Source organism: Dermacentor albipictus, chromosome 4, assembly GCF_038994185.2.
Source record: "Dermacentor albipictus isolate Rhodes 1998 colony chromosome 4, USDA_Dalb.pri_finalv2, whole genome shotgun sequence".
NCBI lineage: Eukaryota > Metazoa > Arthropoda > Arachnida > Ixodida > Ixodidae > Dermacentor > Dermacentor albipictus.
Genome location: NC_091824.1, coordinates 70,303,685 through 70,328,099, shown reverse-complemented (window position 1 = coordinate 70,328,099; position 24,415 = coordinate 70,303,685). Strand labels below are relative to the sequence as shown.

The 24,415-nt window shown below is 41.1% G+C and overlaps 1 protein-coding gene across 1 annotated transcript in view; it reads right to left on the bottom strand.

Annotated features, from left to right (window-relative positions):
* Positions 1–24,415, bottom strand: part of LOC135902058 (hormone-sensitive lipase-like) — a 40,971-nt gene that overhangs the window by 9,358 nt on the left and 7,198 nt on the right. Inside the window, exons 2-7 of the mRNA XM_065431959.1 lie at positions 20,250–20,486; positions 19,464–19,649; positions 15,262–15,378; positions 12,626–12,770; positions 5,485–5,703; positions 2,701–3,257 (exon numbers count right to left, since the gene is read on the bottom strand). Coding sequence (XP_065288031.1) covers positions 2,701–3,257; positions 5,485–5,703; positions 12,626–12,770; positions 15,262–15,378; positions 19,464–19,649; positions 20,250–20,486 — 1,461 coding nt within the window. The remainder of the gene's footprint in view (positions 1–2,700; positions 3,258–5,484; positions 5,704–12,625; positions 12,771–15,261; positions 15,379–19,463; positions 19,650–20,249; positions 20,487–24,415) is intronic.

Genomic DNA, 24,415 nt, shown 5'->3' with positions numbered 1-24,415 from the left:
CATTTATTTTTAAAGCTTACATATACACTCGCATATAATATATATATATATATATATATATATATATATATATATATATATATATATATATATATATATATTAGTCATATAATGAGAAGCCAACAAACACTGACACCAATACAGCATAGGGGAAATTGCATGTGCTTAATAAATGAAATAAAGTAATGATAAATTAATGGAAATTAAAGTGGATGAAAAAACAACTTGCCGCAGGTGGGAACCGAACCCACAACCTTCGCATGTCGCGTGCGATGCTCTACCAATTGAGCTACCGCGGCGGCGTTTCCCCATCCACTTTCTTGGGTATTTATGTGTACTAGTAGAACTCTGGGAGTGTTAGCCAGCGCCCCCACTCACAGACCTTGGCGGCGGACGTGGAACGTCTTTTTTGCCGCAGGCGTCACGAGAACGTGATCTTTTCGGGTGAAGGCAACTGGTCAATAAACCCACATATGCTACCTGAAGGCACCAATGTTGCTGGATTCGAGACCCTCGTATGAAATAAACGAGAAGAAAGGGGGTTAACCGAGGGACCCGATATTTATTAGTCATATAATGAGAAGCCAACAAACACTGACACCAATACAGCACAGGGGAAATTGCATGTGCTTAATAAATGAAATAAAGTAATGATAAATTAATGGAAATTAAAGTGGATGAAAAAACAACCTTCAGGTAGCATATGTGGGTTTATTGACCAGTTGCCTTCACCCGAAAAGATCACGTTCTCGTGACGCCTGCGGCAAAAAAGACGTGCCACGTCCGCCGCCAAGGTCTGTGAGTGGGGGCGCTGGCTAACACTCCCAGAGTTCTACTAGTACACATAAATACCCAAGAAAGTGGATGGGGAAACGCCGCCGCGGTAGCTCAATTGGTAGAGCATCGCACGCGACATGTGAAGGTTGTGGGTTCGGTTCCCACCTGCGGCAAGTTGTTTTTTCATCCACTTTAATTTCCATTAATTTATCATTACTTTATTTCATTTATTAAGCACATGCAATTTCCCCTATGCTGTATTGGTGTCAGTGTTTGTTGGCTTCTCATTATATGACTAATAAATATCGGGTCCCTCGGTTAACCCCCTTTCTTCTCGTTTATTTCATACGAGGGTCTCGAATCCGGCAACATTGGTGCCTTCAGGTAGCATATGTGGGTTTATTGACCAGTTGCCTTCACCCGAAAAGATCACGCTCTCGTGACGCCTGCGGCAAAAAAGACGTTCCACGTCCGCCGCCAAGGTCTGTGAGTGGGGGCGCTGGCTAACACTCCCAGAGTTCTACTAGTACACATAAATACCCAAGAAAGTGGATGGGGAAACGCCGCCGCGGTAGCTCAATTGGTAGAGCATCGCACGCGACATGCGAAGGTTGTGGGTTCGGTTCCCACCTGCGGCAAGTTGTTTTTTCATCCACTTTAATTTCCATTAATTTATCATTACTTTATTTCATTTATTAAGCACATGCAATTTCCCCTATGCTGTATTGGTGTCAGTGTTTGTTGGCTTCTCATTATATGACTAATAAATATCGGGTCCCTCGGTTAACCCCCTTTCTTATTTATATATATATATATATATATATATGATCTATAAGAACTAATCGCTTCAATGGCATATATGACAACTGTATGCAATAAGCAAAAGAGCTGCCGCATCTTCTCGAAATGTACTGAAAACTGAGCCACCGGAGTGGGACTGCCCCCTTACCTGTATTGGGTTTGTGGTCGTAAACATAACACACAGAGCTTTCTGATGCTGGCAAATACGTATGTATGAATGACTGAATGAATGAATGAATGAATGAATGAATGAATGAATGAATGAATGAATGAATGAATGAATGAATGAATGAATGAATGAATGAAAAGGCAATTCATGCTGTATTGGTAATGATACATCAAATTTAAACATGAAACAAGTCAAGAGTTCGAAAAGGTAAAATAAGTGAAGAAAGGTGAAGTAAAGTGACCAAGACATAAATCAGTTTTCATTCATTAATATAATAGAACCAGGACAGCAGTTAGGAACACTCTATAAGTGAAACTGTGAACATTAAACTGAAATTATGCCATTGTACAATTGCAATGATGTGACTATCAGGCGGTTATGACACTTATCTCTCCTTATTTCAAAGCAGGTCAAAAAGAACATTAAATATCAACAGCCAACTAAAACTGAACTCAAAAAAGTGCAACATAGCTGCCTCAAGAAATTCTAACCTAAGGCAAACTTAGATATATTAACAGGAGTACGAGTACTTTGAGCACATACATTCATCAGGGAAGCAAAAGTAAGACCAATAGTACTGCAAAAAAAAAATTATTCATGGCATGGGCGTGCCAGCTGCAATAAAGTGGTATATCCTACTTATGTGTGTTCAATGAATGCAATGTATTGACGCAATCACATGTCGAAAAACGGTGCTAGAAGAAATTTGAATTTTTCGATGATGCTGTTGCCTCCAAATGTTAGCTTGAAACTGTACAGATATCAAGATAAGCTTCAAGAATTACAATAAAAACTGATCATATTAAGCTTCATATACAATCGAGAAACAGTGGTGCGGTCTCACTAGAAAGAACAGACAAGTTACTTGCCCTTACCAGACAAGCATTTTCCAGACATTGGAATGGAAGAACACAAGACAGGAAAAACACACTCAACCCTCTGAAGCCACTCACCAAAAAGTAGGCAGGAGGCATCTTCCTCAACAAGTCATCTGAAGCCAAGTATGGTGTCATCAGTGGGTCCTCTGCTCGAGCCACCAGCGACTCCAGAGTCCTCAATCTCGATGGATTTTCGGGATGAAACCATGGCAGTGCCTCACGACGAGTCTTGGGAAGCCGTCTTCTGGACGCAGGGCCCGAAACTTTCTCCAAGCTTTGCTTGCTCACTTCTGCTGCTTTGCGCTGCAACGATGCCGAGAGGTTGGCAGGAATCTCAAATATAACGTGCTCCTCTCCGGCATTCACTTCTATGCCATTCGTGGCTGGCAAAGACGCACGGTCTGTACAGTCCTGGAGTAAATCGTTCCGACTCTTGGGCTGATCTGCGTGTTGAGGAGACGGTTGTTCTTTCCTGGGCTCTTCAGAGGGCATGCTTGCTTTCAGATGCGGTGTTTCACTTGCAGTCTCATGTTCCTGACCAGATACTAATGACAATGCCTCCACTGCTGTGTGAATGCTTTGCGTGTCTCTTGTGTCCTGCCTCGTATTATGTGGCTCCACACCAACATAGGCTGCAAAATAACAGATTAACAGACATTTATGCAGTACTTATGTCCTTTTGAGCTTGTACAAGTTCTCTGATAAGCCAAGTACTTTGAAGACCTTAGTAGCTTAGATAAAAGCAAACAAAGTTGCAAAGCAGCAGTGCAAGGAGACAAGCAGTGCAGTGCAGCAGGGCTTTCTTAAAGAGAACAGCCTGTTTCCTTGCAACATTTCTTCACAGTATTTCTTTGCTTCTATCTTGGCTACTAGTAAGCCTTCTCTTCATTATATTTTTGGAGTAAAACACTTCCCCTGAACAATTCATTAGAAAGTAGCCTAGACAGAAGCCATATATATATATATATATATATATATATATATATATATATATATATATATATATATATATATATATATATATATATATATATATTGCACACGCAAACTGCATGATCTACACATCATAATTGTTTGTTTGCAATGCCCGAACTTGGTGAGGGGCCCTTTAAGGAAGGTCGTCATCTATAAGCAGTGCGACAAGGGACATGACAAAGAAAGAAGCCGTAGACAGCATTGCGCCAACAGCAAATTAGGCCCACCATATTCTTGCACCTCGTCTCCTGTTGTGCTGCTTAACAACCTTAAGTCAAATCAACAGCACAATCTTTCAACCTTATTAAGGGCAATCGTTGCAGGTTATCAGACTTCTGAAATCTGAGCACTAAAGTCACCAACTTCAATATGCATAACGTCATGACACACTGGAAAAAGCTTATGATTGGAGCTTAAACAGTCTACAAAGAGCATACATCACTGCAGTTAAGGTACGGTAGGCTTCTATTAAGATGGCAGTTACAATAGCCTAGCTGCCAAGACTCTAGGAAAGACAGAAAAACCAGGCAGGCTGTATTAGGGATACAGCCGCACCGGGTCTTGTGCAGGCTTCAGACAGTGTAGGAGCATAGGGTACAGAAATGACGTAACTTAATACACAAGTTTCCTTTATTCCTGCATCAAAAAGGTTGCATGTCAAACTTATGCTAGAGCTAGTGGGGTACTTACAATTTAATTTCGCAACCGTACTCACTCCCTATATGTAGTGGGTCCACTTGTTTTCTAGAATATATTTGAGCACTAGGGTTAAAGAAATGACCCCCTCCTCCTGCTGGTGGCACCCAAGACTGCCCTGTTGTGTGTCCCTCTGTCTTGCTCCCCAAGTCTCTTCATGCCATTGTTGGACCGTACGTGTCGAAGGCAGGGGTGAAAGAGACATAGCCCAGCAAGCATGACATGTTTCTCAACATATTGCAAATTTGTCGGCCTTACAACTTCTGATGAACACCAGTTCAAGTTTGATAAACTATACTTACTATGGCATAGTGAGCTCCAAACACAAGCATTCTTGCTCGGATGGAAAAATGAACTGTCCAGCTATTCCTCGAATGCTGGCTGCGATGCTAAATTTAGCAGTGATTGCGTCCTGCACATGTGACATATGCATGGTCGAGTAATGGCTTCTTTATTCTACATAACGACACCACAGCAAGGTGTGTGGGTGGTATGGTTTCAAAGATATGCTAATGCCATAACATGCTTTTGTTACATCTGTTTCAGCAAGCAACCCTCTTCAAGCCTTTTTTTAAAGAAGTTTCATGTCACATCAACAGAAGGAGGAACAGACAGGACAGTCTGACAGACAGGAAGTCAAGTGAGGTGATAACTACAGCACTGAAAGCAGCTGACGAAACCATTACATTTCCTGACACAGTTGGCTGATGCTTTCAGCAGCTAGAATAACTTTTCTTTTAAAAGCCTCTGAACATTGCTTCCATGTTCCCGACACTGTGTGATCGTGCTGATTCTGACAAGCAGAGCGCCACAAAATCAGCGTGGTGGTGCGATAGCACAGAAAGCAGTGTGTTAGCATAGCAGGCACGACTAAAGAATACTGGAACTGCACATTTTGGCTGAAAATTGTTTGGTTCTGTACATAACACGAGTGCAAATTTGACATGCTAAAGTCTGGAAAAAAAGCTTCCTATTAGATGTAAGTTTTTACTGTAAGTATTCTTTTGGTGTAAAATTAACATTGAGAGGTTTCTGGAAAGCAGATCAAACAAATCATACATTCCTTTGGTCCAAATATGCAATCGCTCATGGACTGGCCATTGTAATTAACCACTTGCGCGTTAAGGTTTTGCCATGCTGAACCAACTTGCTCACTAAATAAGAGTTTTGATAAAATGGCAAGCTTACCGTGAACGCAGGTGAGAAGAAACTCTAGTGGTATGAGTGGGTCCATGCACGTGAGAACTTTGGATGGAGACGGATGAGCATTGAGCATGACTGGGGTGTACGCACAGAACATGGCATCAGGGCGTCGTAACTGCAGCTGTACCATCCTGAGGCTGAGCGCCAGGCACAGGTTGCCGCCCGCACTGTCCCCAGCCAGGCAGATGCGCTCGCCAGTCCAACCTGCAAGGTCAACAACAAGACGTGAGAAAATCGGCACAGTCCCACTAGTAAATCTGAAGGCTATCATTTTCATTGCGGGTGAGCTTTCACATACTCGGCCCTAAGCATGTGTGAGGTTCTGTGTTACACACTTTATTACAATAATTCGAGCCTGTATGAATCAACTATCATCATCATCATCAACTATCATCATCGTCGTTGTTGTTATCATCATCATCATCATTATTCAACAGCGCATGGTACAACAGACACAGTCACAAGACGATTCTTCACTACATGCAAAAGTGAGTGACTAGCCACTATGTTGTTCTGTGGCAGAGATGAAAGAGAGCAGCTGCACACTGTACATATAGGACAACACACCTGATTGATCAATTTATGTTTGTTTGTTTGTTTGTTTGTTTGTTTGTTTGTTCATTCATTCATTCATTCATTCTTTCATTCATTTATTGTGTTCACCATACCACAGCAACACCAGGCTATGAGCTGTGCCACAGCGGAGGGCTATGGATTAATCCTAACCACCTAATGTTTCTTACCGCGCATCTGAAGCTCATTACATTAATATTTTTGCATATTTATCCCGTCAGAATAGTCACCCAGAGTTGAACCTACCACCTCGTGCTCCAGAGTAGAATGCCATAGCCCCTGCAGCACAGTGCAGCAATGTGGGACAGTGAGTGTTGCACATTTGACACCAGCTAGATGGTGCATAATCATGGCAGAAGCCCCTCGACATACACAGCAGCCAAAATACTGAATGTGCACACATTTTGGCCATCCATGCTCTATGAATGTCCTGTCATCAGCTGTGTGTGGCTCTGCTGCATTGCCCTGGGAAGTCAGTAATGATGAATTCATTGCAAGATTTGTTTGAAATAACTGGAATTTTCAAATTGCGAGAGTCTGAATTATTATGAGCCTACATTGCGCACTGCCAATGGCTAAATGTCTCATTCATAACTACTGTCCCTAGCTCGTGAAACAAGTGCTTAACTACACCAGGTTGCATAATTCATAATTCATTCACTCGTTGCTGATTGCACAGGACAAGAAATCAAGGTTCCCAACATAATGTGGTAAACAGCGCTACTGTAAGACTAAGAAAACACGGGGGGATACAGAAAAGCACAAACAAGGTGTGCAGTTCGGCCTCTCTGAATGCGCATCCCTCAAAGCACGATATGTGTGTGCTTGCATTTCAGCCATTTAGGAATGCAGCCACCACAGCAGAAATTAAAGTCAAAACCAAATTAATCAATAGAATGCCCTACATTCTATGAACAGTTTGCACCCTTTGTGGAATGTCTTTGTCTCACAACAATAACCGTCATCTATCCTGTATGCCTTTTTTTCCTTATTGCTGCATAGCCGGTACTTACTGGTCATGAACGGCATGCCTGGTATGAACAAGAAGAAAGGGGGGTTAACTGAGGGGCCCAATTTTTATTAATCATATCATGAGAAGCCAACAAACAAAGACACCAAGGACAACATAGGGAAAATTACTTGTACTTATTAGTTGAATTAAAGAAATGACAAATTAATGGGAAACGAAGGTGGACAAAAAAAAACTTGCCGCCGGTGGGGAACGATCCCACATCTTCGAAATTACGCATGCAGGTGGACGAAAAAACAACTTGTCGCTAGTAGGAAATGATCCCACATCCTTTCATTACGCACGCGTGCGTGATTGGAAGATAAGGAATCGTTTGCCACCTATGACAAGTTGTTTTCTCAACCACCTTCATTTCCCTGATTTTTTTAATTCAATTAATAAGTACAAGTAATTTCCCGTATGTTGTCCTTGGTGTCTGTTTGTTGGCTTCTCACGATATGCCTGGTATGAGCATGACGCAGCATTTTTGACAGGAAAGTAACGGGCACAGAATTTTTGAGGAAAGCAAATGCAAGGAAGACAGATGACGAGTATCGTTGTGGGTCAAAGATATGTCCTCTTTTTAAAATGCAGCCACTGAACCACAGCACCAGGTATGCTGACATGCATTCATGTGCATTCTGTACAAAAGCTGTTTGTCTTAGTCAGCGCACACTCACAATTCATTCGTTAAATGTACTAATTTCTGGTAGCCTGTCGAATAACTCCCCTAGCCTGACGATAATAGTCGTTAGGCATAGTTCAGTATGCAGCTGCATTGTTCGCAGTACATGCTGCACAATTGTGAGACACACAACAAGACCAGTGAAGGCAAGATGGCAACATTCTACAACGAGGCCGTTGACCTCCATCGCCAAAAATATCAATGGACACTGAGATAGCATGATCACAACCAATTCTCTCACCTACCATCCAAATCTTCCAGTTCACAGCTAGAAATACACTGTAACATTGTTATCCTGTAGCCACTCAAGCCATAGAGATGCTTTATAGACAGTCAAGGAAAATCACTGACTCAGGCACTATTAAGCCAAATGTTTATTGCCCACTTGTCAGCAAAGGGACATTAATTTTGCTCTTTACTACGTACAGTTGGCTCAAATTTTCATGTTTCTACAGAGCAACATTTTAGCTGCCAATGCAAAACCTACTCGTCACCTTTGCAGCAGGCAATCTCCAGTGATGGCCACATCAACTACGACAGCTACCATGTGCACATAATGTTAGATTTTGTCTCTTTCCCCCATCTTCTTTTATGACCCCTAAACACATTGCCTGCCCCAGAAATTAAAGCACTATAAGCGGTGCAAGAAATTATTGTTTTGTTATCACGCAGCATCCAAGAACACCTAGATAATACAAGACCACCACACTCACTTAACTTACATTACTGTGGTTAGACTAATTCTTAGCTACAAGTCCCCTGTGTTTTGCTGCCTGCTGACAGAGGTACAAACCGCACTTCTTAGATGAGCATAAAATAATGAGAAAATACTGCAAACAGTATGCATGTAAGAACTCTTTCAATGCGTTGGCATGTTAATGTGCATGTATCAGCTCCCTATCCTTGGCACTAGCAATGAAAGAAATAGAACACCATGCTGATATTCCTATTCACTTATGCGTTTCCACATGCCTTTTGAGGCTGCTTTTAGAAACAAGACATTTGGTTGTTAGCTGAATGTGATTTATTTCAATGAAAATGAAAACACAGAAAGAATATGCCACAAGCACCTCTGCCAAAACAGAGATTAGTGGCACTTACGTACGCATCTATTCTTTATGTGGGGGTTTCCTTTTCCACCAATACACTAATGTGCAGCTAACAGTACCGACTCACCCAGCAACAAGACCTTCTCAACTATAGTTGTTAGTGTATTTTGGTGGTCAGCATGAAACCTATGGTTCCTTTTCTGTCTTGAGGTGCACTCTTGGGTTTGCATGCCTCAATATGTGCCAACCAGTCCAAACTAGAACCTTATTAATATTTTATGTATTACTGCATTTGAAGCTGCATAAAAAGTGTAGCTCAAGAGGCTTAAATACAGTTAATTCACAATTATTCAAACACTGGTAATTCAAGATTTCTGTTTATTCAAACAAATCTTGTTTTTGTCTTGCACATATTTTATGGCATTTTGAAACCTTTTAATTCAACCAAGGCTTTCAATTAATTAAAACTTTTTGGCTTCACACAGTAGAACAGCCAAACACAGCTGATGACAGGACACTGATAAAGTATGAATACTCAGAAATATGGCAGACACTACCAGTGAACGATTGTCTATAGTTTTGTGGTGTAAAGGTACTGATATGTTCAAATTTGTGTGGTGCTAACGACGATGACAGAGATGATGCTGGCAGTCTTTTTTTTTTTTTTACTGCTCTCTATATTAACTCCATTTTTAGTTTCCAGCCATACTTAATTCAAATTTGGTCAATTCAAACTTCTGATAATTAAATAAAAGGTCAATGCCTCTAGGAAGGGGAACTAATGTAAGACAACAATAGACGGAGTTACAGATAGAACTAGGAACAGCTCAGTCCAAAGCTATGACAGCAAGAATAACTAAGCTATTACAATTGTTTAAATTTGCTGATTAAAGGAAATTAAACTGAAACAGCCAGTAGGTACAGCACAAGGTCCCTCTCATAATAAAGAAAATTAAGTGGGACACAGAAAAGGTAGGACCTTACAGAGGAGCCCACTACAAGTGCTCAAGCTCCTAATCTAAACATGCTATCTTGGATTACACACAGTTTTCTTTATTACTACTCTCTTTCTCTTTATATGCCGATTTATTCCAACCGTCAAATATATTATGAGGCTGCCCTAGCTGCTGCTTTATTAGTGCAGAAAGCACTTGCAGCTTTACAATGTGTACACTTCAAGTGAAAACATCCGCTCACAAGATTCTGTGAATAAGCTTCTATAATAAACACACAGTATGGTAGATGGAAAGCATTTCATAGCAGAGCGCATGCTAGGGCCCTGACCCACCCTACCATTGAGCCTATTCAGAGCAAGGTACTCCAGTTCCTCGCCGAGCTATCGCCTGTCTTATCAGTGAACCGAAACAATGGAAGCCCTCAACAACGTCTCGTATTGTGCGAGCCAGGCATGTTACATTAATGGCTTAACAGACTGATTGCGACATCTTTATCGATACACAAACAGGCACCATGCAATCATCACTGCTCCACGGTTTTGAAACTGCGGCAGACTGCATGTTGGACCTTCTTCAAAGCATAACCCTAAATGCAAAGGTCATTTCTCCTTCATGCAAGAGGCTCATCATGGTGCCTACAGCAAAAGACATATAAGTGCACCACTGTCTGAAATGGATGTAGATAACAATGTGTTAGTCAAAGTAAAGAGCTCACTGCTACTCTTGAGGTCACATAAAGGTTTGAGGATAGCTATATATTGGCAAGAGTTAGTTGTGTGCTTAATTTTTCAGATCAGAAGGTACAAAAAGACTCAAGAAAGCAATGTTCCCAATAATGCCAGTAAAAATGCAGTATACAAGTGACCAATGAAAGCATGCACACACAGTGTAGCTTTACTTGTTTTCCATGTCATCTAACCAGAATGAGACAAGCCATCTGCAAATTGCAATGAAGTTCATCATGACAGACAGAAGTGCAACTAAGGTATATTAAGTCAAAAGTTGATTCATTGGTTGATTGAATGACCTCTCAGTAACCCAAACCGGTACTTGAGTTCGGACCACACTGTAGTAGGGAATGGGGGAAAGAACCGCGGAGAAGATCCCGAATTAAATTTTACCAAGTATTTTTGCATTACATTTCCATTGTAATGCACACGCCGCAGACAAGAATCAATAAAACCTGTAACCTTTCACACAGGAGTAGAACATGGTAACCACTAAGCCAACATGGCAGGTTTAGTGAGAAACTGTTTCAAAACATTGCATTAAAAAGTAAAATTACAGCAAGCATTATCTGAATTCTTTTAGAGATTTTCACTGCTACTTCTAGCTGCCCTCTGTTTTATCATTCTCTGAGCCAATCTATATGTGCTATAGGTAACAAACTTCATGTAGAGAGCAACTACTTGTTGTAAAACATGTCAGTGAAACATCCAACAATTTCTGGGTCTGTCGTGAACATGTTATCCCAGTGGCAAACTTTCTTCAAACTGAGCCCACAAGAAGCAATGAACTGTCTGTCTTTCTTATTATTATTGCTCCTACATGGTTCTTGTATGGGTAAATTGATCGCACTATCATCCCTGCACCAGTAGTTCAAATAAGCACTGCATGTATTTTACAGCTAAACTGAAGTCCAAACAGAAAATCCTATTCTCCTTTCAACTTCAAGTAACAAAGCCAGATCTTCTTTGCCCATGTAGACATCCCATAAGAATGCGAGATTATGACTGAGGGCTACTAGCTCTGGCTCTTTTGATAGCTCAGCATCTGCATTTGATCTGTACAGATTGATGAATGTGCAGCTGCGGCAAGTACAAAAAAGAGAGTCCAAGCTCGGAGCTTCCCTCTAACCAGGCACAGTATGCGATACTTAGCGCCACAGCTTAGTGCAATGCTAAGAAGCATGCCACATTCTTTTGCGGCTGCTTGATGCATACTTCTGCCAAGTTCAGCAATTCCAGGCTCCTTAGACAGGCATAATTTAATGTGGGACAAAGTACATGCAAACGATTTTTAGTCATTAGCCTATCACGAGAAGATATTTAAGCTATGCACGCGAAAAGTACCTGCATACTGATAAAAATCTGGGAGGATCTGTACAACTTGCAGCAGCTATGCATCATAGAGAGCAAAAGGCCTGCAGTATCACACATCTCCTTCAACTTCGTTGCAGGTTTGTGGCTGCCTTGTGGGACGTGACCAGGGGTGAGGGCTGCACTGAACTATTTCTGTACTGTTGTGGTCAAATGAAATGCAAACAGGAAATTAAAAGTGCAGTGTTGCATTGCTGCTTATCCAGTTGCAAAAAAAAATAGTGTAGGCACCAATACTAAGCTCAGAAGCCAAAATCTTGCTGACGTGACACGCGCTAGTGAAAGAGTAAACGAAAGAATGTGTTCTAATTAAGCCTAACTTGTTCCCCTCTCCTTTTTTCACTATGGTACCTTTAACCAAGGTAGCAATAAGCTTACGCCTTGCCAGGCCCTTCAAAGCAAGTGGCGAGAGAGCTGCTGGGGATATATGCACGGGTACAAGGCACACGAGATTGCCACTGAGTAGAGTAAAAACAGTTTTGTACAAAACTTACGACCCATTACTCAAAGTGTCATATGGTGAAACTTGCATACACACTGAGATACAGATATACACCAGTGAGGTTCACTTTCACTTGACAACGGGAACAGGTTGCAATCACCGCACTAGGAAGCCAAATTCACTTCTCACTCAGTAGTTTTCATCCAATGTCCAACAAAACACACCCGGTGTATTTCTTGATACCAGAAAATGCCACACACAAAAATGGGTGCTCACGAAACACCCAAGGGAAACACATGAAAGGCGAGTGTACCTAGCTTGTGACAATTGTTGAGGACCCAGCCATACACAAAGGTCACTTCTTCCAATGCCCGTGGATAAGGGCTCTCTGGCGACAAGGAGTAGTCCACTGAGAGGATTGGTACATTAACCAGGCGAGCCCAGTCCCTCAAGTAAATCTGAACATAGAAAAATAAGAGCAGACGCAGTGTAAAAGAAATGTGTGAAAAAGAGAGAGGCTTAAGCAACTGCTATTCATCCACCATGACCGACATAGAAAGCACTGTGCTGTGTGCCCCAGGATAGAGTTGAGAAACAAAGTAGATTTGGCTTTAAAGAAGTTAGACACACAATATCTTTGAACGTGCACAAATATTAATTCCAGTACTTTCATCCCAAAGCAACATCTTTGTTGTTAAAACTGTTACACATTGTTAACCCCTCAACTGGGGAGCGCGTCTACAGACGCACGAGTCTGCCCCCACTAGAGAAAAGCCAGATTCAAAGGAAATATATTTTTCATCAAGTAGAATGCGCTCCATCATCTCTCAGAAGAAAAAAAAAGCTTGTGAATGGTGGTGAGATGTTTGTTTTCTAAATGGCACCACTCTGGTATTGTAGACAGAAAAGTGGGGAGCCCGTGGTGCAATAGATATGCAACTTTCTGGCAGTGGGAAACTCTTAATTTTTGCGCGAACTGCACCAAACTTCTGAACATAGATTCTGCGAAGAGGCAAAAAATCTTTTACCAATAGTGAAAGTGTGGCATTGCTGGAGCAGAGTGACAACACTATCAATTAACGTGTATTGGAGCTCAACAGTGATGACAGCGAAATTGGCAACAGAGATGAGAACGACTTTTGAGATCAGATTTCGGCAAGGCACTTTCAGGATTTCCATGACCCACCAGCAACCAAGAAGTAGTAGCACAAAATGTGTGCCCTGTGTGCAGAACGCAAAAGTCGCAAGAAAATAATTTATTGCTGCAAGGATTGTTATGTTGCCCTGCGTGCTGCACCCTGCTTAAAGATTTTTCATGTGAGATCGAGCTTCTGAAGTGAAAAGCAGCGTAGCACAATTTTAACTGTAGTTATTTGTTGCATATCAGTGTATTGTAAAAAAAAGCATTTTTCTTGTTTAGAACAAAACTTTGAAAAAGCTCTCCAACGCCAAGTTGTTCCTGGGTAAACAATTTCTCAGTTCAAGGTTAAGCTATTTTAACTATTAATGAAAGAACCTTAGAACTCTCAACATGCAATTAAATGTTAAGTGTCATACAGAACTGTGCCAACAACAAATCCTTCCAAAATAAAAAGAATTAAAAATTAAGAAAGCTGCCCTATAAATGTGAACCAGGTTACCCATTTCCTCCATCAAAATGAGGCCAAAGCTTATAACAACTGTTTGAAACAAGTGGCTAAGAAACAAAAATGTAGTAAGTCATTACTACATTGTTAAACACTGTTACTACTTTGTAGTAAGTCGTTACTAATTGTTAAACACTGTTAAGCAACATGTGGCATCAAGCAGTTAAGCTGTAGGAGCAACATTTTTGCTCTATGCCAATGTAAAATGAACAAAGTTACAGGAATTCGAAATAATATATCAAACTAACAAAAAAAAAGCTTTTGCTCTATGGCAAAACACACAGCAAGAATGTTTAGTCACAGCATGTTTAGTAAATATAAACCATTTGCACTTATTCTAGGTACCTTGTTTCAAAGTCTTAACTTCAGCACTGTTAAGCTCAACCAATTCTTGAATAGTAGCCAAGAGCGTAATAGATAGTGCAGAGTGAAACTAAAGCCATTCCCAATTATAATTTGCGGCGTACGTTCATAACAATGGTCATGCTCACTTGGAGCTAGCTAAATTTTTTTTTTTTTTATACTTCTGAGTAAATTGTACAGGCATATTTCTTATTGCTTCCAGAATGTATGTGCTGAATGAATGAAAAAGAAAATGAATGAGCAGAAAATTATACCAAAAGTATCAGCGATGGTAATACTTTGCACAAACCGTGTAGATCACTCTCTTAAGTAACATCTCATCACATTTACAATTCAAAAGAGACCTTGCAAGATGTACGCCAACCTTATGTCTTCATATTCCCTGATCTTTGCTGGTTTTTCTCTGACTAGTTCTCCTTGTGGACCCACAACCACTGCTGCTCTAAGAAAGGTAAAATGGTGTTTTGTAAAATAGTGATGAACTGCGCCAGCTGATTATTTATAACAATTCCTTATTGTGAGTCCTAATTAGGCCCGGCATGGTGCATAATGAGATGAATAATTGAACCACACGTGTTAAGCATTTTGGCTAGTTCTAGCACTTCGTAAATTAGGAGACACATCAAGTTGTAGATTTTATATGTTCCGAAAAATGGTTTTCTTTGTTACGTTGTTAAACATCCCACCATAAATATTAAGAAGTAAGTTTCCCTTACGATAGTGAATAGGGCTAGAATTCTCTGCCTGTTCTCCTGTTACTTTTTTTCTTGCTTTTCATTTTTTTCAAAAGAGCATATTCTCTCGATTTCCTTTGTGCTTTTTAGGTATTCTCTAGGGATAGACACCTTGTTCTTATTATTCAGGTCACAAATGCGACTCACAAGGGAATTTCAAGTCCTGCTGGACTGCATTTAGTCTTAATATGCAGTCTCTTACGCACCTCATGGGACTCAGCAGACTGGGCAATGAAGCCACCACCGTGAAAGTGCAATATGAGACCATGAGAAGGTGGCAGGACATCAGATGAGCTGACAAGGTTGCTTGGCAGCAGTGATTGCTGAATGCAAGAGGGAAAAAGAAACAAAATTAAAGCAAACAAGAAAGAAACAATGTTTTGGGCATGACCTTCAATTCCAGCCAAGTAAGCACTATTCATTGGCACAACAACAAAAAAAGCAAAAATGCCATAAATAACAGCTCTTTCAAGTGCTAGCCTTGCCCTGGTTTGAACTAGAACCTCTTTAACAAAAAAATAGCAGTAACCTATAACCAGGATAATTACGCTCGAACGCTTCTCTGTATGCTTCTGTCTGCTTTACAAGCTCTAAAAGTGCGTAAAAAATGTATTTGCTTAGCTGTACAAAAAATCATTTAGATAAGCTACTACATTCATGCATTTTAGAAAAACACCTTTTACGTGTAGAACTGACTTCGTGCAGTACTAGGAGTTGCTTGCACGAAGAATTTCTCATCCTCTGTCTGTCTCTCTCTCTCTCTCTGCGATGTATACATGTGCGCATGCATGTGTGTGCCATTGGTGTGTGGATGGGTGTGTGTGTGTGCATGCACATGCGAGCCTGTGCGTGTGTGCGTCCAGGGGAGAGAAGGGGGATAGACAAAATTAAGCACCGTTAAAGAAGCTCTGCCATTGGCAGTACACTGCTGCATAGTGTCAACAAGTAACAAAGGCAAGAAATTATGTAAATTCCTTGCAATGTGAGAAGCGATATCATGCAAAGCACTTTCCAGGAAGCTGGCTATCCAGAATCATTGGGGGTTTTACAAAGTGCTGCCATGTGATCCAGCATGTTTGTGCAAGGTGCACAGTTGTGTGTCTGTGTGTTTGTGTGAATAATGAGTGTTGACAGTGACAAGGCAATGATGATGGTGACAATGATTGTATGACGATGATAGCATGATATGTACTCTGGCCACTCAACCTGAGTTTAGGACATGCCAAGTGTTGGGTTCTGCATAGTGCACGTTCACAAGTGAGAGAAGCACAACTAAGCGTTATACAATCATGCCCACCTACATCTATGTCACGACCTCTACATTCAAACAACTGTATCTGTACTCCAGTGAAGAAACATTAAAACCTATTCAACCTGGAGGGCGGTGTCGTACAGCCTAATGAGCTGCTATGAGGACAGGACTGGGGAACGTGGGCCAATTCCAAAGACAGTGCAGTCCAAGGCAGCATCTCAAAGTGCTAGCTGTCACAAGAAAAGGATGCGAAATACTGGCATATGACACATGTGCCAAACACCTCAAATAGCTAAGTTGGCTTTGGCACGAGATATGTACATGTGCAAATGTGGTCTAATGGTTAGACTGCTGTGCTGAAAGACAAAGGTTCAATTCCAGCATAGGTCGTGCATTTATTTTTATTGAAGGAAGTTGGAGCGCAGTGACACAGAAACCTACCTACCCCAAATTGCCTCAATGAGGCAAGGAATGCTTCACATTAAGGATCTTTAATTGAACTTAATTCTGGAGTCCAATGCGCCAACACCACGATTTTATTATGAGGCACGCCATAGTGGGGGGGCTCTGCGTTAGTTTTGACCACCAGGGGAGCTTTAACATGCCCCTAATGCATGGGAAAAAAGAAAAAATTTTTGCAAGCATCAGCTCTTTAGAATAGTAAGCTCTTGGGCTAGTTGGTCTGACATGGTTTTTGCAAAATCGAGCACAGGAGCATTGTGGAAAAACGGAGACCTGGACAGGAAATACACTTACTTGCAACTAAGTATATTTTCAGAAGCAAACCACCAGGAACATTATTTATAGAATTTTTTTTATAAATTTTATGCAATTTTTTCTAGAAAAATTGTCAATATTTTTTCTTCACAATTCTCGATGGCAGCGCATGTGCAATAACATTCCTGGTGGTTTGTTTCTGAAGATATACTTAGTTGCAAGTGAGCACCTTTCCTATCCAGGTCTCCTTTCTTCCGAAATGCTTCTGCGCCCCCCTTTGCAAAAATCATCAGCGCTTCGTCATCAGCGCTTCGTTATTGCTGCTTGCACTAACCTTTTTGGCAAATGGTAAATTTATGCACACGTAAAATGCCTTACATGAGCTACCCATGCTTGTTTCCAGCTTAGTGCACATGAAAGAAAATGAACAAAGCTTTGTCCTCTATACTTGGTGGAAGATTTCCACAGTAATTAATTAATGGAAAATTAGTTATGTGGAAGCCCGCAAGGAAGAGGAAATAGGTTTCCCTTGTAGCTTCATGCTACAATTTGGGTAGATGTAAATTTTTCCCTTTCATGATACTCAAGTTGTCGGTTCATTTGCCCTTGCTCTGCGATCTGCTGACCTCCTGGTTAGCTCAGATAGTAGAGTGACCACCCCGAAAAGGTGTTGGTCCCGGGTTCAAATCACTGATCACAACAAATTTCCTTTCTTAGAAAGCCGTATGGGTTTCCTTTGTAGCTTCCTGCTATAATTAGGATGGATGCCAATTTTTCACTTTCGGAAACTCATTTAGCAGAACGATTATGCAGCTGCCAGTTAGCCTTGAAGGTTGAACCCTTTATCTCCCATAGACGAGTTAGGCACAACCCCACATTCTGCACACCAACTGCTGTGGACAAGCTGGGCTAATCCATGGTGTAAAGAGGGCCAATTTGTGTCACCAAATACGGTCCGAGCACATCCACAAAATTGGTTATGCTTTTCTCTCACAGATGGTGCTGCAAAAATTTTAAATCACGGTGGAAGCAGTTTTAAAACTGGCAATAGGAAAAGTGGTGTTGGCAGGCAGCACGCTAAGCAAAGCCATTAATACAGACCACACTAAATGAGGCTTTCCTATATGACTAAATGTGATACCACGCGGCAGTCAGCTGGGTCACAACTCTCACAGGACATGGAAGTCGTTTCTGGGATGTTCACTTTTTTTTTCTACTTTATTGATGCTGTAAAAGCCGATTTCAAGCAGTGGGGTGTAGCCAACTTTGTTAAAGGGCCCCTCACAAGGCCCCATAGCAAATTTTGGTTATACACTGGAAGTTGTTACATGTCCTCTAGGAAGCCTTCTGCCGCAAAAAATTTTTTAAAATCGGCTCATTAATAGCAAAGTGAAACATTTCGGTGCTGCGAACCCATGATTTCAGCAGGAGGGCTCCACTGCCAAGCAAGGCACTCTCTCCCCTCGCCCCGTTTAGCCTACATAAGCAAAATTCGTTCTCCCTGCGTTCTCCCATACCAGACCCGCCGTCACGAGCACCTTCTTCTTCTTCTTTTTTTCTTCTTTTTTTTTTCGGCGCTACGCATTTGCGCCGATAACATTGCGCGCAAGCTGTTGTATCGTTCGCACAGTGCACGATTTTGCGCACTGCACACAAGGAAACATGACTAGCAGTATAATTCAGTGCTACACGAATACTGAGACAGAACAAGCAGATCGGAGAGCATGATCACGCGCTGAAACACTGTAAAAGATGGCATAGTTTCGGTACCTGCGCGTGGGACCGCACAACCATGGGAACAAGCAGGTGATGCAGAAGTACATTTCTCCTGCTTCGGTGCAAAGTGAAGCAAAAAAATCACACAGACATTCTGTCTGTGTGTTCTATTATTTCTCTAAACTTCAATTCGTCAATTCAAGCAATACATCGCACAGATAACAGATGTTGTCTTGAGTAATTCTCAAAGTCTCGTGTCACCACGAGCGATGTCACACTGCGGACATGACTACATAAGCACAGGCACATGACTACGTCCGACTTACACATCCAGCTTGGAGTGTGGCGGCCGCAAGAAGAAAAAAAACAGTGTTTGGTTTGAAATTTCAGATCTTTCCGTGGCGCATAGCGATATAATACTTTGCAGACACGATATTTGCCATGCAATGTATGCTCTGCGCTTGTCAGCTCAAAATGGCCAGACCTGGTGAGGGGCCCTTTAAGCATTAAAAGAAATGTTAATGTTGTTCTCCAAATAAATATATTGTTGTGAATTTATTTTTGGCATTTATTTAATATGCCGATTCCATCAGGCATTTTTAAAAAATCAATATTGTGGTAACATTTTCTTCAAAAACAATTCAGGGGCCAAAGGGTTAAACACTTACTCTCGCTGCTACAACTCATTACAATGTTATGGCATATTAAACAGTCACAGCTTACCATTCCATCTCTAACTGCAGATGACAGTAACCGGCATCGTACAGGAGCAGGGGGACCATGTGCTGAGGGAAATGGAATCTCTACAAGAATGGACGGGTTGTCGATCTTTGGCAGGCCCAGACGTTCAAGAGGAACCACCACATCGCAGCAAACTTGCACCGACGAAGAAATAAACTTGTTCACTTTCTATAAGCAGGAAATCAAATGCAGGTATCACACAGGGACAAGCTCCTTCTTCCTTCTCTTGACAAATAAAAAAGTTCAAAGCTAGTGCAAATTGAACAAGGCAAACACTATAGTGAGAGTTTATTTTGTGCTGCAAAAGTCTTCTTGTCCTAGAGACACACTTCAAATGTTGCAACTAACAACAATGTTTCTGTGCCTTGCATGATAGACTCTCGTATGAGACTCTCATATAAAAGATTCAGGGAAAGGGGTAAAGCTCGGCAGATGCACAATCTCACTGAAGGAGATACATTCATTTACCTACATTGCATAATTAGAACACAACTTTAGAGCGAATTGCACTGGTAATCTTGTAGCAAATTTTTGCTACTCTATGGATGAAAATGAATATTTGTGTGGTTGATTAGAAGTGCATTAAAACACTCAGTTTCCTATCCTACATCATTTTTTAGATATTCTAAAATGATTAATAGACAAAGGATTTGCCAGAGTCAACTTTCTACTCAATTTAACCATCAAAAAGGGCAGGTGGAAGCAAAGGCTTAAAGGTAAAGTTGAAAGTAAAAGACAAAACTACTGGAGTGAGGAAGGAGCACATACCTTAAGAAGAACCTGCTCATTGAGTGACCACATAGATTTGAGAAAATCGGTGTGGACATTCTTGCGCATCTCCACCATCTGCTTGGCGCGTAGTTCTGAATCCATGCTGTACTTTCCGAACCTCCAGATCAACGTTGTGGTACTTCCAAAGTTGCTGCCAGTTTGGTAATAGTGGTCCCTGTAGGCTGACAAAACAGCATGGCCTTTGCGTAGTGTCCGCCTGATAGCATCACAAAACTGAAAGAAAGACAGAAGTCCAGCTTTAGCGCTGCTATATGCATCAGTGGGATTTGCCCAGGATAAATGAATTCGAAGATGACTTACTATAAAAGCTACAATATTAAAGGGACAAATTAACTGCCACCTCTCCTGCCCAATCCTCCAGTACCCTCTAACCCCCAACCCTTTCTTCTTGCCACAATGAAAAGCTTATCATAAAAAGCACTAAGTCATCAGCTGCATTAGAAGCCAACAAACAATGACACCAAGGACAACATAGAGGAATTACTTGTACTTACTAATTGAATTAAATAAATTATACATAATGGCAATGAAAGTGGATGAAACAACAACTTGTAACAAGTAGGGAACAATCCCACGTCTTCGCACTATGCGTGCGATGCTCTAACCAATTGAGCTACTGCGGCGCCAATGCCACCACTCACAAACCTTGGCGGCAGATGTGGAACATCCGCCGCCAAGGTCTCACAAATAGAAAACACAAGAAGAATGGGCTCGAATGTCAGGCAGGAGCACTGCGGCAACAAACAGAACTACTACTTGTTTTGCTTGTTTCCCAGAAAATCAAACTGGCCAAAGTCACATTTATTGCCAGGTGTGTTTCTGAACTCCGCTTACTAAATTACTCTGGTAGCCAGCAAGAAGATCATTACAGGGAAGCCCTATGATCCAATCATATAACCATATTATGGAGTAGGATAAGGTAAGTAAGATGTTTCCAAGACATGGCTGAGTATGACTATTATGGTTTATCTTATTGTACATAGAAGTTCAATCAACAATGCTGCGTGCTTGCCTCACAACACTTCTTTAGAACAGTGACATTTTAACGACGTTTTCAGCAGATATGTTACAACACATAGTGAAGTACGTGTTTTGCTAACATTAGATAATACTTGGGCGAGAACACTCAATGTGGGTAAACAACTCTGTTATATGAAACAATTAATTTTAAATATGATGCAATTATCCTTTTCTACTGAGTGGCAGCACTCAAGAGGCAAACTAAACTCAACACTTAATGCAACAAATTCCCTAAAGTAATGCTTTAACATTTGTGGCTAGAAGAATGTCACGTCATGATGATCAACTTAACTCTTCGTTACCACTGGAAATGTGCACATTTTCAGTGCAATTATGCTTTAACGTTTTATTTCAAGACGCAGCAGTCGCAATGTATACTGCAATGCATAAAATTACATCCTCATCACTGATGCTTTGAATGGATGCATAGTCGTAATAATTGCTTGGACAATTCTTCAGAATTCTTATGTAAAACATCAGAAAAGCATCTAAAAGATCACAAATGAAAGCAATAATTTGCTATTTTTTAGCAGAAGTACTGAAAAACAAAATTTCAAATATATGAAATATGCAACTGGTCCCTTGTTCCCAGATTTTGTAAGTCAGATCATGAAAATACGTTATTATGAGCATTTGTTGGCATCAATACTAGCCATACCCACTGTGGTTATTTGGTGTTGACTGCTAAGCAAGAGGTCACGAGATCAAAACCTGGCCGCGGCGGCCACATTTTGATGAGGGCAAACTGCAAAAACACCTGTGTATTTAGATTTAGAGCCCCAGGGAGTCAAAATTAACTTGTAATCTCCCACTAGAGCCTGCCTCATAATCAGGTTGTGCTTTTGGCACGTAAAACCCCCTAACTTTTTTTTTTTTTTAGTACTAGCCAGGCTGATGTTCATGCTATAAATGAAAGCAGCAGCTTCACAAATGTGAAAAAGAGTAAGTTCCTATTGTACAGGGAGCATTTGGTTTTACTCATAGCAGCAGGCAACTGGTTTGTTTTCTACTCCATTCTTTAGGCTCGTGATGCAATTATTGTGAGGTCAGGGATTATGCAGAAGCCTCTTCATACTTGATACTTCAATATTTCTTATACTCCTCATACTTCAATCAGCATTTCTTTGCAAGCAAGGTGGTCTGGTGTGCATTTAACTGGCGCCGGAACCTCCACATGCTTTGTACAGTTCCTGCATACTTGCGGACAACTTTCTGTGGCAATGAAGGGAAAGCTACGGAGGCAAAGTGTGCACAAGTGAGAGCGCTTCTGAAAAGAGTTTCGTGTTCTCATCCATGTTAGTTTAAGCTGGGGAAGAGAAAGCATAAACACCTTATTAGCAACACTTAAATATGATAAAACACAGCACTGAATGTAAACGTTCACTTATTCTGCAGCTTTTCCCTTCGGCATCTGGGCAAATGCGAAAACCATCGCATGTGGAATCTGCGTCGATTCAGCGTCTGTTCTGAACAACCAAAAGCACTGTCAAACGCTGGTGGACTACTTGGCACAGTAACTCATGTGCAGAAGCTCCACCCCCGTAGCTTTCCCTTCGTAGCCACAGAAAGTTGTCCGCAAGTATAGAGGGCTGTACACTAACACTGCGTCTTGCATGATATTGTACAGTAATGAATAAGGGCCTTTGCACAGGGAGGGTTCTAAATGTAAGAGTAGACAACTAGTCAACCTTCAGTCAAAGGACAGTCTGAAATCGACTGCTTGCTCTTGTGTGAGTGAAAGCCCCACACAATGGGAATGACTAGTCCTAATAATTTGTACATATGCTGCCTAAGCACTGATGAATTAAAGCAACCCACGCTGGGGAAAATGAAGTTGCTCCTTGATATAAGTCGAACACAATTATCAAAATAGTACACACTCATGAGAATCTACCATTGCTTTATACATAGAGCAGTTATACATTTAATTGGAAAACTGACGACTCGAGAGAAGCTTCTGTGTCTTCACTGCTGCTATCATTTAAAAATTATGTTGCCAAGTCGACCAAAGCACAATTCTTGCATCTCTCTATTTAAGAAGTGCTAGGAGCACTGAAGGCTAGTTTCAACGATACCTCCAGTGAAAGTTTTGTTTTTCCCCGACTCCCCAATCTGCTAAAAATTGTCCAATCTGACAAACGGGCAAAGTTAAGTCATCATTTCAGATGGTTTGTGATGTTGCTAACAACAGAATTCCCACGGAAATCTTTAGCAATGCGTAAAAGAACTGTTGATGAAATTGGTCGATTTCTACAGGCACAGTAACAAAAGAGTTGCTTAGTGCGGGACAAAGGCCTCTCCCAGACACATGCAATTCTGCGTGTCATGCGTTGACCCCCCCCTCCCCCCCCCCCTGCACCCTCAAGTTTTCTTATGCATTTCGGTAGAGTCGAACCTAACTAAAAGGAAGTTGTATCGACACAAATATACCTCTGTTATATTCACATATGTTATAAATATACAGACTGATATTGGCAAAAAGAAAAAATGACTGTGTCCAGGCAAAAGACATGCATTATGCCTTCGACAGGTCAGCAAACCGTGTTGACGGTGATGATGGCCCATCGGCGACTTGCTGAATTGATATGCAGCATGTGAGCAACGCTAAATGGGAAACATGTGCTCTGCAACATTAACACTCAACCATGCGATCAGTAGGATCCCACAGGTTTGGTGCGTAACCAGAATGTGCCATTTCAAGTTGCTCTTGCTAGATATCCGTCAATTTTTTGCTACCAGAATAACATACTTTGAGCTATAAGTGAACAAATAGCTGCCTTGCTGTAACCAATATCTCAGATCTTGAATTTTGGTTTTGTAATAGCAGTAGGATACTATGTGAAATTCCACATGACCAACCACATTCAAATTTTATGAAAATTTCATTATATCTGACAATTCACTATATCCACATTCATTCTATCGAGATTTGACTGTATGTCAAAATTCTTTACCACCCTGACCATTTCTCTCTTCCCTTGACACCTACTCTAATAAAGCACCTTTTCTTTTTTTTTTATGCATAATCACCCACTTCCCAACAATTCCACCTAGAATATCACCAGCTCATATTTGATGTGTCACCCATAAAGCTGCCTTCATATCTGTTAGCATTAAGTCTA